Source organism: Panulirus ornatus, chromosome 23 (assembly GCF_036320965.1).
Source record: "Panulirus ornatus isolate Po-2019 chromosome 23, ASM3632096v1, whole genome shotgun sequence".
In the NCBI taxonomy this organism is placed as follows: Eukaryota; Metazoa; Arthropoda; class Malacostraca; order Decapoda; family Palinuridae; genus Panulirus; species Panulirus ornatus.
Window position 1 is genome coordinate 7863368 of NC_092246.1, and position 17317 is coordinate 7880684.

At 41.7% G+C, this 17317-nt stretch overlaps 1 protein-coding gene across 2 annotated transcripts in view; it reads left to right on the plus strand.

The window, feature by feature from the left end:
- Positions 1-65: 65 nt before the first annotated feature.
- LOC139756774 (nose resistant to fluoxetine protein 6-like) overlaps positions 66-17317 on the plus strand; it is a 44158-nt gene continuing 26906 nt past the window's right edge. For both annotated transcript variants that reach the window (XM_071676547.1, XM_071676548.1), the window contains exons 1-6: positions 66-287; positions 9435-9575; positions 10186-10321; positions 12076-12253; positions 14987-15093; positions 16826-16917. In XM_071676547.1, the coding sequence (XP_071532648.1) occupies positions 185-287; positions 9435-9575; positions 10186-10321; positions 12076-12253; positions 14987-15093; positions 16826-16917 (757 nt within the window). In that variant the 5' untranslated portion in view covers positions 66-184. The remainder of the gene's footprint in view (positions 288-9434; positions 9576-10185; positions 10322-12075; positions 12254-14986; positions 15094-16825; positions 16918-17317) is intronic.

Here is a 17317-nt window from a genome sequence, read left to right on the forward strand (position 1 = left end):
CATGTGAAAAACATTTTTTTTTTTCCGGAGCTGGATTTGTGTGGCAACACTTCAGCGATAGCAGCAGTCGTGTGTAAAGAGTTACCGAAGACGGTAGTGGCAAGTGGGTGCTAAGCCAGTGACGGAGTTTCCTCAAAAGTACCTGTTGGTCAGTGGCTGTAAAGGTCGCCACATTCATGATAATATGATGTTGGCTAGGGACGGCATCTGGCTGGCGAGTGCGCTGTTCTTTGTGTGCTTCAACGGCGGTGGCTGCCACGAAGCCCAAAGTTGGTTCCAGCTGCAAGGTAAGATGACTGGAAGACACCGTACTGAGTATTATTGTTTTCCTGTTTGCACGGCACTAGGAGAATATTCTCAACCCACTTGACTTTATGGAATGCTAGGTAAGTTAGGCAGTTTCTTAAGGGCCTGCTTGCAAGTAATGGAGTTTGGGGATAATTGGCTGAAGAATGAAAGAAACCACCAGTAAGGGATCAGGGCCATTACGTTGTTTGGGAAGGGTTTAAGGGAGTTGTGTAAGTTAAGAAGGTCTGCGACGGGTCAACCAGCAGCTGGAGTATATTTTTTGTCGAACTTCGAATTGAATGAAGCGTAAGATCGAATAGAATACTTTAAAAGGGAACAAGAATGATGGCCACAGAATGGTACTGAGGCATGATTGAAACGAGGTAAGATAGTACTACCTCAGTGAATATAAGGAGAGAATGGTACTGTGCGTCAATGAGAGGTGACATGCAACAGCAAACCTGACGGAGGGGCTAGGCTATTAGCATCACGCAGGAAGGAGGTCGCTCTCGTAATAGCACTCCGTATTACCCCTCAGACTCTTAATACTTCCTGTCAGGATTGGGCTGATGCAGCTGCTGGCACCCTAAAGTATTTCGGAAGAATGGGATCCTATCACTCGTGATTGCGATAGTAGTATCACTCAAAAAGGGTTAGGGTGGGGACGATACTCCAAACGGGTTTAGGGCTGTTACGCTACTCAGGAGGGGGCTAAAGCAGTCACTCTAAAAGGACCTGGAACTGTTGTGTCACTCGAGCGATTTGAGGACCAGGGCATTCTTGCCACTCACGAGGGAGCTGGGGTTGCAGTCTCAAACGAGAGGGTTGACCCTGTAGGGTTAGTCACAGGAAGACACAGGCAGTCGTGTTTATCTCAGAGAGATTGCTACACTGGTGATTGGGTCCTTTTTATTACTGCACGGGTTATGGCAATATCTTCGCTCGTGTGGGATTGGAGGCCCACGCCGTTGGGGTTCGGGTGTGAGGTGGGCAGAGGGACATTTCATGAAATTATGAAACGATATTAAGAATGTAAAGAAATACTTGTATAGTATGAGTGGTGGATGAGTGGAACAGAATGACAGAGGACATGGTTAATGCAGACAACAAACATTGTTTCAAGAGGGTGTGGCCCCACGAGTGTAAAACGTCCTTTTCGTGCAGTACAAATAAGTAATTACACGAGACTTGTGGGTGCTGTGTAACGCTGACCCAAAAAAGATAATCGGATGATAACGCTATGAGGAACCCTCTCATGATGCAACATAACACACCTGCCGGTGGTGACCACGACGGCTGGAGTCACTTGCTGATACTGGCTGGTCACTCCCAGATAATGAAGTAAGTGCTTCGTCGTCATGATTTTACGTAATAAAACGTAAATAAATGCTGCCTGACAATACCCTCCCCGACCCACCTTCCACAACACACACACTCGGGCCTCCATGGTGTAGAGGTTGTTAGCATTACTGATTATGAGTGCTGAAAAAAGACTAGTGATTGGGAATATCTGGTTTTAAAAGAAAGATATACACGAGTATACTTAGATAAGTAGGAGAGATGGTCACTGGGCATTATTCGATTACGTATCAATTGATATGCGTGCAAGAGAGACTTTTGGAAGTAAAGGTGCTGAGAGGGGCAGCTGCAGGGATGTTTGATTACTATCTTGTGGAAGCTCGGGTGAAGATTTGTACAGGTTTTTGTCGGGGAGAAGAGAGTGATGAGTGTGATTGAATTTGGAAAAGATACTTGTGTGTAGAAATACAAGGGAAAATTGAGTGTATAGTGGCAAAAGGTGAGAGCAAATGAAGTGAAGGGAGCAGATGAGGAATAGCAGGTATTTGAGAAAGCAAAGATGACATGCGCAAGTGAGGCAAGTAGCATGCGAAAGGTGGAAGTTGGGCAGATTAGAAAGGGGAGTGAGTGGTGAGATGAAGAAGTAACGTTGCTCGTGAAAGACAAGAGGGAGGTCGTTTGGGCGGTACTTACAAGGAAGGAGTGTAAATGACCGGGAAATATATAAGATACAACGGCAGGAGTTCAAGAGGAAGGAGCATGGGTTGAAAAAGAGGGCAAGTGTGAGTTGGGGTGAGAGAGTATCATGAAACTTTAAGGAGGATAAAAAGATGTTTTGGAAAGATGTAAATAATGTGCTAAAGACAAGAGAAGAAATGGGAACATCGGTGAAGGGGGCAAAAGGGGAAGTGATAACAGGTAGTGATGGAGTGAGAAGGAGACAGAGTGAGTATTTTGATGACAGTGGCAGATGTATGGTGCTATGGTCGGGATGGTATGCGAAGTGAGAGAGTTGGGGAGAATGGTTTGGTGAAGAGAGAAGAGTGGTGAAAGCCTTGCGGAAAATGATCATGCGGCAAGGCGGCTGGAGTAGATGGTATTGCAGTTGAATTATTAAGAAGAAGTGACTTTGTTATTGAATGGTTGGTGAGGATATTCATTGTATGTATGGATCATGGTGAAGTACCTGAGGATTGGCGGAATGCATGTATAGTGCCACTGTATAAAGGCAAAAAGGATAAAGGTGAGTGGTCAGACTACAGAGGTATAGGGCTGTTGAGTATACCTGATAAATCGTATGGGAGGGTATTGACTGAGAGGGTGAAGACATGTACAGAGCATCAGATTGAAAAGGAGCAGTGTGGTTTCAGAAGTTGTAAAGGATGTGTCGATTAGGTGTTTGCTTTGAGGAATGTGTAAGAAATACATAGAAAAACAGATGGATTTATATGTGGCTTTTATGGATCTGGAGAAGGCATACGATAGGGTTGATATAGATACTTTGTGGAAGGTCTTAAGAATATATGGTATGGGAGATAAACTACTGGAAGCAGTGGGAAGTTTTTATCAACCACACTTTTTATTACCACACATCTCTCTTACCCTTTCATTGCTTACTCGATCAAACACCTCGCACCACATATTGTCCTCAAACATTTCATTTCCAACACATCCACCCTCCTCCGCACAACCTTATCTATAGCCCAAGCTTCGCGACCATATAACATTGTTGGAACCACTATTCTTTCAAGCATACCCATTTTTGCTCTCCGAGATAACGTTCTCGCCTCCCACACATTCATCAACGCTCCCAGAGCCTTCGCTCCCTCTCTAACAACCCCACCCATAAACAAATTAAACAACCATGGAGACATCACACACCACTGCCGCAAACCGACATTCACTGGGAACCAATCACTCTCCTCTCTTCCTACTCGTACACATGCCTTACATCCATGATAAAAAACTTTTCACTGCTTCTAGCAACTTACCTCCCACACCATATACTCTTAATACATTCCACAGAGCATCTCTATCAACTCTATCATTTTCCCTCTCCAGATCCATAATTGCTACATACAAATCCATCCGTTTTTCTAAACATTTCTCACAAATTCTTCAGAGCAAACACCTGATCCAGACATACTTTACCACTTCTGAAACCACACTGCTCTTCCCCAACCTGATGCTCTGTACATGCCTTCACCCTCTCAATTAATACCCTCCCATATGACTTCCCAGGAATACTCAACAAACTTATACCTCTTAACACTCACCTTTATCCCCTTTACCTTTGTGCAATGGCACTATGCATGCATTCCGCCAATCCTCAGGCACTTCACCATGAACCATACATACATTGAATATCCTTACCAACCAGTCAACAACACAGTTACCACTTTTTTTTAATAGATTCCACTGCAATACCATCCGATCCCGCCGCCTTGCCGGATTTCGTCTTTCGCAAAGTTTTCACTTCCTCTTCTCTGTTTATCAAACCATTCTCCATTACCCTCTCACTTCGCACACCACCTCGACCAAAGCACCCTATATCTGCCAATCTATCATCAGACACATTCAACAAACCTTCAAAATACTCACTCCATCTCCCTCTCACTTCACCACTACTTATCACCTCCGCATTAACCCCCTTCACGCACGCACTAGCAGGTCGGCAGGCGAGCAATAAAAAACGAACGCCATCACGCAAGGAGGCCAAACTTAGTCAGTACCAGTGATGGGATGGGTCTCGCTCCCTCTACAGCCGTACCCCAGGTTAGCAGATGGGTCACCAGGGAGACCCGCTCTCTCACGGGTAGAGACTACGTTAAGGCTATCCAAGTGAGGGCTGGCACCTTACCTACCCCCCGCTAGGGCTGCTAGAGGCCGGCCGGAGATCTCTAACCTCTGTCACGCATGTCACATACCCAGTACACTTGGGCATATCGCCCACGTATGCCCATGTACCCACGGGGGTTAGAAGACATAACAACATCGACAACTATGTGTGGCCGGCCGACTGAGACAGAAGGCATACGATGTGGTTTGTGAGCCTCGTATCCCCATTGCTGGGACCTTCCGGAAGCCAAGCACTGTGGCCAAAGGTACAGAGATGGTAATTATCGACACACAAGTCTCTGGAGTTTGCTTTACACTCTGAGCTGCACACGAACACAAGTGCAGCTATTACGGCACCCCGGAAGTCCTACACGGCGTGCGGGAAATGCTGACTCCATGTAGGTCACGTCAGCTACTCTGAAATGGCGAGGCGCATGGTGTCAGGAGAGTGCGAGTGGTCTCAGGGAGTTAGGGCTTTCCTACCGGGACCTGGGGTGTGCTGCGTGGAGGCCCTTACCTGGACCCATTCCCTTTACAGGATGTGGTCCAAGAGCACGGGTGAAGGTCGGTCATCCTGCCTGTAAACATCTGGTGTTGGCACGGATGGCGCCCCCTTTTGTGCGTTTGTGGAGGGCGGGATCTGGTCGTGCTACCATGGCAGGTACCAGTTCCCGATGGCGGTTTTGACGTAGCGGGAAAAGTAAACATTTCGGCAGGGTAAGCCTGCTGCTCCTGTCCGTCAGGCCGCGCTGGATGGTGTGCGAGGATGGGGGATCGTACTGAGATTCGAGGGGGGTGTAAGGATATATCGAACCACCTTCCCGAACTGTCGCTGCTGTCTCCTTACTTCTTCTGCCTTTGCTATCTGCAGTCTGATCTGTTACCTTCCTCTTGATGACCCACACATCTCTGATTAACAACTTGCTTCACTATCGACACTACGTTAGTGTCCTCTCTCCCCCCACCCCCCTTTCCTAATAGTTAGTCTCCTACTATCCCGCACTAACAATTGGTAATAGATTGATAATGATAATAAGAAATGCAGCATCAGGCAGGAACATTAGGTAGGAGTGATAGGTTGGGACACAAGGCAGATGCATTAGGTAGAAGCTTTGAGTAGAGGTAAGGTTTATTACCTCATATGTTGAAGGCTCCAGTCACGGACTAAAGTCCACATTAAGGCCGGGCATTGATATGAAATGTAGAGAATAATGAAAGGAGAGAGAGAGAGAGAGAGAGAGAGAGAGAGAGAGAGAGAGAACGGAAAATATTTAAGAATTTTGTAGGTAGTGAAAAATCTATCTTTTGAAATGTGCCAGGTAATAATTATTGGGAAAGATATGAGAAGGTTGAGAGTTCTAAAGCTTCGACGTGTAGGGAAAGAAGCAGTTATCAAAACGGCCCACTGTTGCCGATGACCTCACAATAATAGTGTGACGCAGCAGCTTGTGTGCTTGGGGGGCACACAAGCAGCCAGCTCTCGGGAGCAAAAACCTGTCATACACAAAGAAGAAGGAAAGTGAACCAACATTGCGGCGAAGAGCAAGAGGGTCAAGTTTGGAAGTTAGCCTGGGACAGTTTATAAGTCAGACCGCTTTCGACTCTCCTCTGTCAAGTAAGGATGCGGAGCATGAACCACCCCAGATGTGAGAGCAGTACTCCATACAAGGACGAATCAATCCTTTGTATAAACAGAGTAACTGTTCAGAATAAAAGAAGTTTCCAAATCTAAACAAGACTCCCAGTGGGGCTTTCAAGACAGAGTGGATGTTACAGTAGGTAGGAGCATCTGTCAGGAGCGTTAGGTAGATGAAGTCAGTGGGAACATTAGGTAGAAGCCTGTGCAAGCACTGTGCTAGACTTGCCCTCTGCCAGTGGCCTGTTGAGGGTGAGGCACTAAAGGCTAAAAAGCGACACTGGAGTTCACTGGTTATGGAGACTCTATTGCCGTGGCCATATCAGTGAGGGTGTTCCAGGTGGGAACAGGCATCAGAGATGTAGAAACAGAAGAAGGAGTCAAGCGGGGAGTGCTCATCCTCCTCAAAGGTTCAGGCTGGGATGGCTAAATTCGTGTGGATGTTACCAAGATGAGAAGAAAGGAGAGATAGGTAGTATGTTTGAGGAAGGAAACCTGGATGTTCTGGCTCTGAGTGAAACGAAGCTCAAGGGTAAAGGGTAAGAATGGTTTGAAAATTGCTTAGGAGTAAAGTCAGGGATTAGTGAAAGGACAAGAGCTAAGGAAGGAGTAGCACTACTCCAGAAGCAGGAGTTGTGGGAACGTTTGAGTGTAAGGAAATGAGTTCTAGACTGATGCAGGAAACATTTAAGTGAATGACAAGAAATGTGTGAACATCAGTGCTCATACACCTAGCCATGAGAAGAAAGATCATGAGAGGCAAGTGTTTTGGGGGCAGCTGAGTGAGTATGTCAGCTGTTTTAGTGCACGAGACTGGGTATTAGTGGTGGGTGATTTGAATGTAAACGTGAGTAATGCGGCAGTTGAGCGTATAAGTGTGGGGCATGGAGAATTCTGTAGAGTGAATGGAAATGGTCTTCAGCTTTTGAAGTTGTGCTGATAAAGGTTTAAAAAGAGGAACATACACAGATATAAGTATGTGAGTAGGAAATATGGTCATTAGACATTAGTGGATTACATACTAAATGATAGGGGTGCAAAAGAGACTTTTGGATGTGAATGCACTGAGAGGGGAATATCTGATCATTACCTTATGGAGGCAAGAATGAAGATTTATAGAAGTTTTTGGGGAAAAAAAAAAGGAAACATTATAGGTGAAAAGAGAGTGGTGAGAATAAGAGTTTAGAAAAGAGACTTGTAGAATGGCAGAAGGTGAGAGTAAATGTAGCGAAGGGAGTTGGTGAGGAATGGGAGGTATTTAAGGACTTGCGACAGATACATATGTCTTGCTTAAGGTGGGAAGTGGGCTGATTAGAAAGGCTAGTGAGTGGTGCGATGATGAAGTGAAGTTGCTAGAAAAAAAGGTATGTTAGTGGTGGTTACAAATGAGGTCAAGAGGAAGATGCAAAGATGAAAAAGAGGGCAAATGAGAGTTGGGGTTAGAGAGTACCATTGAATTTTAGGTAGACTAAAACGATGTTTTGGAGGAGGTAAATATTGTGCGAAAAAGAAGAGAACAAATGGGAACATCGATGAAGGGAGCAAATGGGGAATTAGGAGGAGATGGAATGAGTATTTTGAAGGTTTGTTGAATGCATTTGATGATAGTGTGGCAAATGTAGGGTGTTTATGTCAGGGTTGGAATGCAAAGTGAGAGAGTCATGGAGAATGGTTTGCTGAAGAGAGAAGAGGTGGTGAATCTTAAATAAGATGAAGTGTGGCAAGATGGTGGGAGTGGATGGTACTGCAGTTGCATTTTTTAAGAAAGGGGTGACTGTGTTGTTGATTGCTTAGATAGGATGTTCATTGTATGAATGGATCATGGCGAGGTGCCTGGGGATTAGCAGAATGCATATATAGTGCCACTGTGTATAATGGCAAGTGTTCAAACTCCAGAGATATAAGCGTGTTCAGTGTTGCTAGTAAGTTGTAGAGGAGACTTGTGATTGACAGGGTGAAGGTATGTACAGGGCATCAGATTGGGAAGGAACAGTGTGGTATCAGCAGTGATAGAGGATGGATGGATCAAATGTTTGCTGTAGACAAAATACTTTGAGAAACAAAAAGATTTGTGTTTATCATTTATGGATTTGGAGAAGGCATATGATAGGATTGATATAGACGCCTTAAGGAAGGTCTTAAGGATATTTGGTATGGGAGGAAAGCTTATAGAAGTAGTGAGAAGTTTTTATCAAGGGTGTAAGACATGTGTACGAGTGGAAAGAGGAGAGTGAATGGTTTCAAGTGAAGTTTGGTTTGAGGTAGGGGTGTGTGATGTTTTCTTGGCTGTTTAATTTGCTTATGGGTGAAGTGGTGAGGGAGGTAAAAGCAAGAAAATTCCTGGAGAGACGGGTGAAAATGCAGTCTGCAGTGGCCGGAGGGAGGGGGGGTGTCATTTGTTGTTTGTTGATGATACAGCACGTGTGGCATATTCGAGTGAGAAACTGCAGAAGTTGGTGACTGAATTTGGAAGAGTGTGTGAAAGAAGAAAGTTGGGAGTAAATGAGACTAATACTAAGGTTATTAGGTTCAGCAGGGTTGAGGGACAAGTCAGTTGGGATGTAAGTGTGAATGGAGAAGAATTGGAGGAAGTGAAGAGTTTTAAATATCTGGAAGTGAACATGGCAGCGAAGGGAGCCATGGAAGCGGAAGTGAGTCATAGGATAGGCGAGTGGGAAAAGTTTTGAGAGCACTGAAGAATGTATGGGAAGAGTGGTCGTTGTCTTGGAGTCAAAAATGGGTATGTTTGAAGGAGGAGGGTGAATGTGTTGGTAATGAAATGTTTGAGAATAATATATGGTATGATCGAGTAAGTAGTAAAAGTATAAGAGAGAGGCGAAGTAATAGAAAAAGATTAGTCGAGAGAACAGAAGAGGGTGTGCTGAAATGGTTCGGACATATGAAGAGAATGAGTGAGGAAAGATTGATAAAGGATATATGTGTCAGAAATGGAGGGAAGGGGGTTGACCTAACTGGAAAAAGATGGAATAAAAAAAAATGAGTTATCGGGTCCTGACCTTGCAGGAGGGTGAAAGGCGTGCGCGGGACAGAGTGAACTGGAATGATGTGGTATACAGGGGTCAACATGCTGTCACTGGACTGAACCAGGGCATATGAAGCGGCCGGGGTAACCATGGAAAGGTCTGTGGGGGATGGTTGTGGAAAGGGAGCTGTGGTTTCAGTACATGGGTCATGACAGCTAGAGAATGGATGTGAGCAAACTGGGCCTTTCTTTTTTTCCCGTTTGTTCCTGGAGCTACCTTGCTTCCATGGGAATCAGCAATCATTGTATATGAGACTGACATGCCTTAAACCTGCTTTCATTGCAGAATATGACATGAGATGAAATTACTTGTCTAATGTCTTTATGCAGGAAGAAGATTATTACTTCGTCAAGCAGTCGATGTGTGGTCTATGTATGTACCAAGTCATGTTGAGCCAGAGAGCAAGTGTGGATTGGCCCTCCAGCATATGCTGGACTCACTCAAGCTGAATGAAACTTGGGCTATCAAGAGTAAGCTTTTTCTTTTGTTGTTAAGGAAATATTTTGTATGTATGAATTTAGAATTATAAGAGATTGTTACTTTTATTATTTTTTTCCTTACTTGTGTATGATTACGGACAGATCAAGAGTATTGATTTTTTTTGTCGTTACAATTATTTATTGTAAAAGTGTGGCCAGAGTAATTATGTATACGTAAAGTTTGGCCAGTGTAATCATTTATACGTAAATTTTGGCCAGTGTAATCATCTATACATAAAGTTTGGCTAGTGTAATCATATTTACGCAAAGTTTGGCCAGTGTAATCATCTGTACGTAAGGTTTGGCCATTATAATCATCTATACGCAAAGTTTGGCCATAATCATCTTTAAGCAAAGTTTGGCCGGTGTAATCATGTATATGTAAAGTTTGACCAGAGTAATCATGTATATGTAAAGTTTGACCAGTGTATCCATGTATGCGTAAAGTTTGGCCAGTTATCATTATACGTAAAGTTTGGCCAGTTTTATCATGTATATGTAAACTTTGACCATTGTAATCATGTATATGTAAACTTTGACCAGTGTAACCATGTATATGTAAAGTTTGACCAGTGTGTGACCATGTCTCTCCTGGCTGCAGTGGTCGACTCCTGGGGCAAGTCAGCCGATGGCATCTTGTTCGGCAACTTCAGGTATGCGGGAATGTACGATGAATGTGTGGCAGCCAAGACACCTGATGGCAGTATCCAAGGCAGATATTGCAATATTAATATCAGGTAAGATGTGAGGGTCACACTCCTGAGTTGAGTCAAGTCAGTAACAAGGAAAAGATAAAGTAATGCAAGCTATTGTGAATTTATATATTTCAGTCAGTTGTAAATATTCATTCCTCAGTTTTCCTTTTTACCTTCTTGACTACACAAATGACGATATATTTAAGGATGGCTTTTTCCATAGATTGGTTAATCCAATCACTTGTGGAATTCAGAAGTTTAACTTTTTGTTCTTAGACATTCTTGGGTTAACTTCCTGGAGCTTAGCAAAATGGTTTTTGCCTCGGCCTTCAGAGGAATCTACATCAAAATTGATTTTTTAACTTTAAGAATATATATATATAGGAAGAACCTATGTGAAATAAGGTTTAATGTTTCACTGTAATTTTTTTTTGATATGTTAAAGGCTCCAATCACAGACATAAGTCCACATCAAGGCCGGACCTTAATTGAAATACAGAGAGAATTCTGAAACGTAAAAAGAAAAGACAAGGGAAAGTATTAATGAATTTTGGAGGAATTGAAAACCTGTCTTTTAAAATGAGCCAGGTTTAGGTACTAGGAAATACATGAGAATGTAGAGAATTCCAAAGCTTCGACATGTAGGGAAAGAAGCAGTTGTCAAAACAGCCCACCCTTGAGTTACTGATAGCCACACAGTAATCATGTGACGCAGCAGCTTGTCAAGTATTGCAAGGTTTAGCTAGTGGTGGGAGCATACAAACAGCCACCTCTCGAGAGCAAGAACCAAATTTATACCTATAGAAGAAGGAAAGTGAAACAACATTGCGGCATAGGGCAAGAGGATCAAGTTTGGAAGTTAGCCTGGGACAGCTTATAAGCCCAACCGCATTCAACTTAACTCTGTCAAGTAAAGATGCAGAGCTAGAACCACCCTAAATGTGAGAGCAGTACTCCATACGAGGACAAATCAGTCCCTTTTATAAACGGAGTAACTTTTCAGGAGAGAAGTTTCGACATCTAAAAATGAGGACCCCCAGTTTCATAAAACAGGTACAGATGTCAAGGTCAATTTGCTGTAAGTTCAGAGATATGGTTCTTTTAACAGTAAGTTTGCTTCTTTTTTTTTCTTCTTTTCAAGACCAATGATTGCATCCGGGTCCTCTACCTAAGGCTCATGATTGTGGCTTAGATCAGGGGATATATTTTGGGAGGGGGGAAGTGATATCTTGGAAGGGGGGATGTGATCTTTTGGATGGAGGGAAGTGATCTGTTGGACGGGGGGAAGTGATCTGTTAGAACATGGAAAGGATCTTTTGGAAGGAAATTATCTTATGGAGTAAGGGAAGTAATATGTTAGAAAGGGGGAAGTGAAAGTGATTTGTTGGAATAGGGTAAGTAATATGTTGGAAGGGAGGAAGTGATCTGTTGGAAGAAGGGAAATGATCTCTTAGAGCTAAAGTTATGCAAGCTTGTGTGTGGTCATTGATATTGTCAACAGGATTTGCTTTTCCAATTGACTTTTTTTCACAGGCATGACTTGAAGTTAGGTAATAGCTGCACATATATAAGAATAATGTTGTCCAAGTAGCTGTCTAATATGAATGATTTGACTTTAATGGATAATTCCTCTCATCTTTATGGCGCATTATTTTTTTTCTTACTGTTTATGATGTTAAAGATCAGCATTAATCAGGAAGCAGTGATTTTGGTAAAAGGCTATTCAATCATCTGCAGATTGCAAATGGTAGGCATTGTTTATATTCTGCATTCTACTTTTCAATCTACACTTTCAGGAAGGTAGAACCTGATGACAAGACAAAGGAGTCGAAAATCAACCACATGAGGATAAAGGCCAACCTTCCTGACCTTCACCTGCCTCCAATTAGTATTGGCACACCTCTGGAAGCAGCTACAAATGTAATGATGTACAGTACATGTATACCTGATGCTTGCACCCAGGAAGACCTGCAGGTATCTTTCTACCTTGGTTTTGTCCCTATACCCAAGATATACATTGTTAGCCCAGTGATTATATTTGTATGGTAGGTACTTTAACATCTGGTACGGCAAGTGTTGACCAAGGTACATCAGATACTTCCATATCTTTGTCACTGTTAGTGGTCACATAAACACCAGGTATGCACCTTCTTACATTATGGGCCAATTTGCTGATTCTTGTACATTAGTTGCCTACATAACATGTAGTTCAGCCATTTACAATTACACAATACTCCAGTATTCAGTGTATGTATGGATCATGGAGAAGTGCCTGAGGATTGGCAGAATGCATGCTTAGTACCATTGTACAAAGGCAAAGGGGATAAAGGTGAGTGTTCAAATGACAGAGGTATAAGTTTGCTGAGTTTTCCTAGGAAATCATATGGGAGGGTATTGATTGAGGGTAAAGGCATGTACGGAGCATCAGATTGGGGAAGAGCAGTGTGGTTTCAGAAGTGAGAGAGGATGTGTGGATCAGGTGTTTGTTCTGAAGAATTTATGTGAGAAATACTTAGAAAAACAGATGGATGTGTATGTAGCATTTATGGATCTGGAGAAGGCATATGATAGGGTGGATAGAAATGCTTTGTGGAAGGTATTAAAAGTATATGGTGTGGGAGGTAAGTTGCTAGAAGCAGTGAAAAGTTTTTACCAAGGATGTAAGGCATGTCTACAAGTAGGAAGAGAACAGGAAAGTGATTGGTTCCCAGTGAATGTCAGTTTGCAGCAGGGGTGTGTGATGTCTTCATGGTTGTTTAATTTGTTTATGGATGGGGTGGTTAGGGAGGTGAATGCAAGAGTTTTAGACAGAAGGGCAAGTATGCAGTCTGCTGTGGATGAGAGGGCCTGGGAAGTGAGTAAGTCATTGTTTGCTGATGATACAGTGCTGGTGGCTGATTTGGGTGAGAAACTGCAGAAGGTGGTGACTGAGTTTGGTAAAGTGTGTGATAAAAGAAGAAAGTTGAGATTGAATGTGAATAAGAGCAAGATTATTAGGTTCAGTAGAGTTGAGGGACAAGTTGATTGGGAGGTAAGTTTGAATGGAGAAAAATTGGAGGAAGTGAAGTGTTTTAGATATATGGGAGTGGACTTAGTAGCGAATGAAACCATGGAAATGGAAGTGAGTCACAGGGTGGGGGAGACAGTGAAGGTTTTGGGAGTGTTGGAGAATGTGTGGAAGGTGAGAATAATATCTCGGAGAGCAAAAATGGGTATGTTTGAAGGAATAGTTGTTACAGCAATGTTATATGGTTGCGAGGCATGGGCTATAGATAGGGTTGTGTGGAGGAGAGTGGATGTGTTGGAAATGAAATGTGTGAGGACAATATGTTGTGTGAGGTGGTTTGATTAAGTAATGAAAGAGTAAGAGAGGTGTGTGGTAATAAAAAGAGTGTGGTTGAGAGAGCAGAAGAGGGTGTATTGAAATTGTTTGGACACACGGAGAGAGTGAGTGAGGAAAGATTGACAAAGAGGATATATGTGTCAGAGGTGAAGGGAAGAAGGAGAAGCGGGAGACCAAATTGGAAGTGGAAGGATGGAGTGAAAAAGATTTTGAGTGAGTGGAGCCTGAACATACAGAGGGTGAAAGGCATGCAAAGAATAGAGTGAATTGGAACGATGTGGTATACCAGGGTCAATGTGCTAGCAGTGTATTAAATCAGGGCATGTTAAGTGTTTGCGGTAAACCATGGAAAGGTCTGTGGGGCCTGGATGTGGAAAGGGAGCTGTGGTTTAGGTGCATTACACATGACAGCTAGAGACTGAGTGTGAACAAATGTGGCCTTTTTTGTCTGTTCCTGGAGTTGCCTTGCTGGAGGGGGAGGGGTGGGATGCTATTTCGTGTGTGGCAGGGTGGCGACGGGAATGGATGAAGGCAGCATGTTTGGATATGTACATGTGTATACATGTAGATGTCTGAGTATGTATGTGTATGTATACACTGAAGTGTATATGTATGTATATGTGCGTGTTTGGTCGTTTATGTATATGCATGTGTATGTAGGTTGGTTAGGCCATTCTTTCGTCTGTTTCCTTGTGCTACCTCACTAACGTAGGAGACGGCAGTTGAGTATGATAAGTAAATATGAATAAATAAATACAATACTCCATACCTTGGGAGTCATTTCTTGTCACTTTTATACCAGGTAATGCTGTACCATGTTTGTCCAGGTGTTGGTAGTTGTTGACATGGACCTTCTTGCCGTATAACCAACATTTTTATTAAAGATTACAGTCCATTTGACAGATTCTTTCATATCATTTGCATATTTGTCTCCTTCTTCAGATAAGTGATTAATTATTGCATGAATAAAAACAGGTCATATTTGATTTTTTTTTTTTTTTTTTTTTTTTTTTTTTTTTTTTTAATACTGGTCATTGAATCTGCCTTAAACTTGATTTGCATGTTGCATTTGACCGTTTGGTATGTCATCATGTTAAGTGAAAAGAGCAGTTATGAAGCATATGGTTTCTTTATATTGTGAGAGTCAAGAAAAAAAATATTGATGCTAAGAGAGTGTTAACATGAGATCACCTAATGTTAGTAAATACCAACTTTCTTTCAAGTGATGGTAGAATTACAGTAAAAATCAGTGGATTGTTTTGTCGTTTTTGTGGATTTTTTTCTCATTCCATTTTCTGTTTTTACTGCATAATGTACTACATTAAATGTTGAAGCTCTAACCCCCTTGACATACCCCATGCCAGGATAGTGTTAGTCAGGAGCTGAATGGGACCAAGTATGAGGTCACGAACTCATACTGTCATCCAGATGACTCAGTCCCTGTGTTCTCACCTGGAGATATTGCTTTCATGTAAGTATAAACATAATTATATTTGTTTTTTGTACACAGAAATATATGTTGCATTTTAATTTTTTCTGTCTGCTTGTTGTTGTTGAAGTAGATCTTCTCATCCATAAGCTAAATTAATGAAAGACATGTAATTACCTGTTGGTACTTTATGGAAAGAGAGATTTACATTTTTGGGCTCCATCTTTTAAACACCCTCTACTATCATATCCATTTGAATTTATGTATGCTGTCTGCATTAACCTTGTCCTCAGTCAGACTGGTCTAATCATCCACCACTTAAACTGTGAAAGTATTTCTTTACATCCTTATTAAGTATTGATGAAGTATTGAAAGTGCATGATAATGAGGATGGGACACATTGAGTAAAGTCCTCAGTTGAATATAATCTTGTAGGAAACAAGTGGCAGGAGCCTTTATATAATCTTTTTTATAGGGACTTGGGAATAGACTTTGTATCTAACCTGTTGCTAGAATGCCATCTCAGGAGAATTGCAAAGGAAACAGGGTGTATACTTACAAATACAGAAATTGCATTTAAGGTCATGGGCAGGGAGATGTTTAGGAAACTATTCATAATATATATTAGACCAAATTGGAACTCAGTTCTCATCTTTGGTCATCACACTTAAACACAAAGAATCAATAAAGAAGGTTCAGAGAAGGGCAATGAAAATGGTACCTGAAACAAAAGAGCTGAGGCTCAGGAAAAGGTTATATGTTTCCTTCAAAGGAAAAGTGAATAGGAAGAGGAGATTTGATCAGAACCCTCATTTCTAAGCCAGTTTGACAATAATGACAGTAAACAGTTCTTCGCTCATGCAAGGGTAGAGCAACAAGAGGCCATAACATGAATCTAAGTAAGAAATTGTGAGAGAAAGCATAAAGAAATAATTTTTTATGTTGTTTGAATAGTATGGAAGGACAAACCAAGTTATAAGAAAATGTCTGTTCATACTTACCTATGAGTACCCATTTACCTATGGATAGATATGACAAGAATTACCCTGAATAGCAAATGTACTGTGGGGCTTTTGTTAACCCTAAAATTTGCTGGTGTGTGCTGCACAACAAATGACATGCACAGAAGTATAAACAACATAGTCCCCATTAGCTGTAATGGATAAGCCATTAACTAGAATTATAAGGCATGTACAATGTATCACATGATAGTATTTAATATGATATGGTACCCAATTTTTGGCTAACTTTACAGGAATAAACCTGAATAGAATTTTTTTTTAATGTGCCATAACTGCCGTGGAATTCACCAACACCTTTTTTCATTGTGCGAAAAAGCTGAGTTGTTGCATATAGAGTCATCAAAGGTGTAGTAACCCTTCAGAATTCTTGCCTGAAACTAGTTACTTTCCTTTCAAGAAATATGGAATGATATCAACAGAATATCAAGCAAAGAGTTGATGTAATAAAAATATGCAATTTTATGGAAAAGTTTGAATGACATTATTTTATTGATATGATGGCAGGAAAATGGTCATTGTTCCCATATCAGCTTGTGACACTGTTGTGCCACATTGATAGAATATACAGATACAGTTCAATTTCTTAGTGTTTGTTCTGTTGTAAAGAAAAATATCAGTCCTATTGTCTCTCCAAATCCGTTTTAAAGATGATTTCTCATTTTTTATGAAAGTGAATGCATTGATCTAATTTTCCCATAGGCAGTAACCTGCAGATAAATGATACCTAATGAAGCCATCCTTCTCTCTAACAGCACTGTAGTCAGCTTCTTACTCCTCCTGATAGTAATGGCTGGCATTGTTGACATATATATAGAGAAAACCAACAACAAAACACTGGCTAAAGGTTAGTTAACATTGATTCCCTTCTTGAAGATTGGATGGTGACACATATTGGTCTGCAGATACTTCAGAAATTATCCAAATGTTTCTTTTCTGTATCCACACAGTCCAATGGGATGTATGTATTGTGGCACATCTTAATATACTTCCAAGATGTTAGTTTCTGATTGCTAGGTGTATGGTATTAGATCATATCAGTATATTTCCTCCTACATTAGATTGCTCTTCATCATGTTCACTGATGTTAGGTCAGAAACCATCTTCACTACCCCCTCATTCTTGCTATATTCTCGTCTTCACTACTCTTATCTTTAGTGCATCCTCATCTTTACTTCACTGTCTTAACAACACCCTTATCTTCACTGCACATTGTCTTTGCTATACCCTTGACATGCTTACCTTCC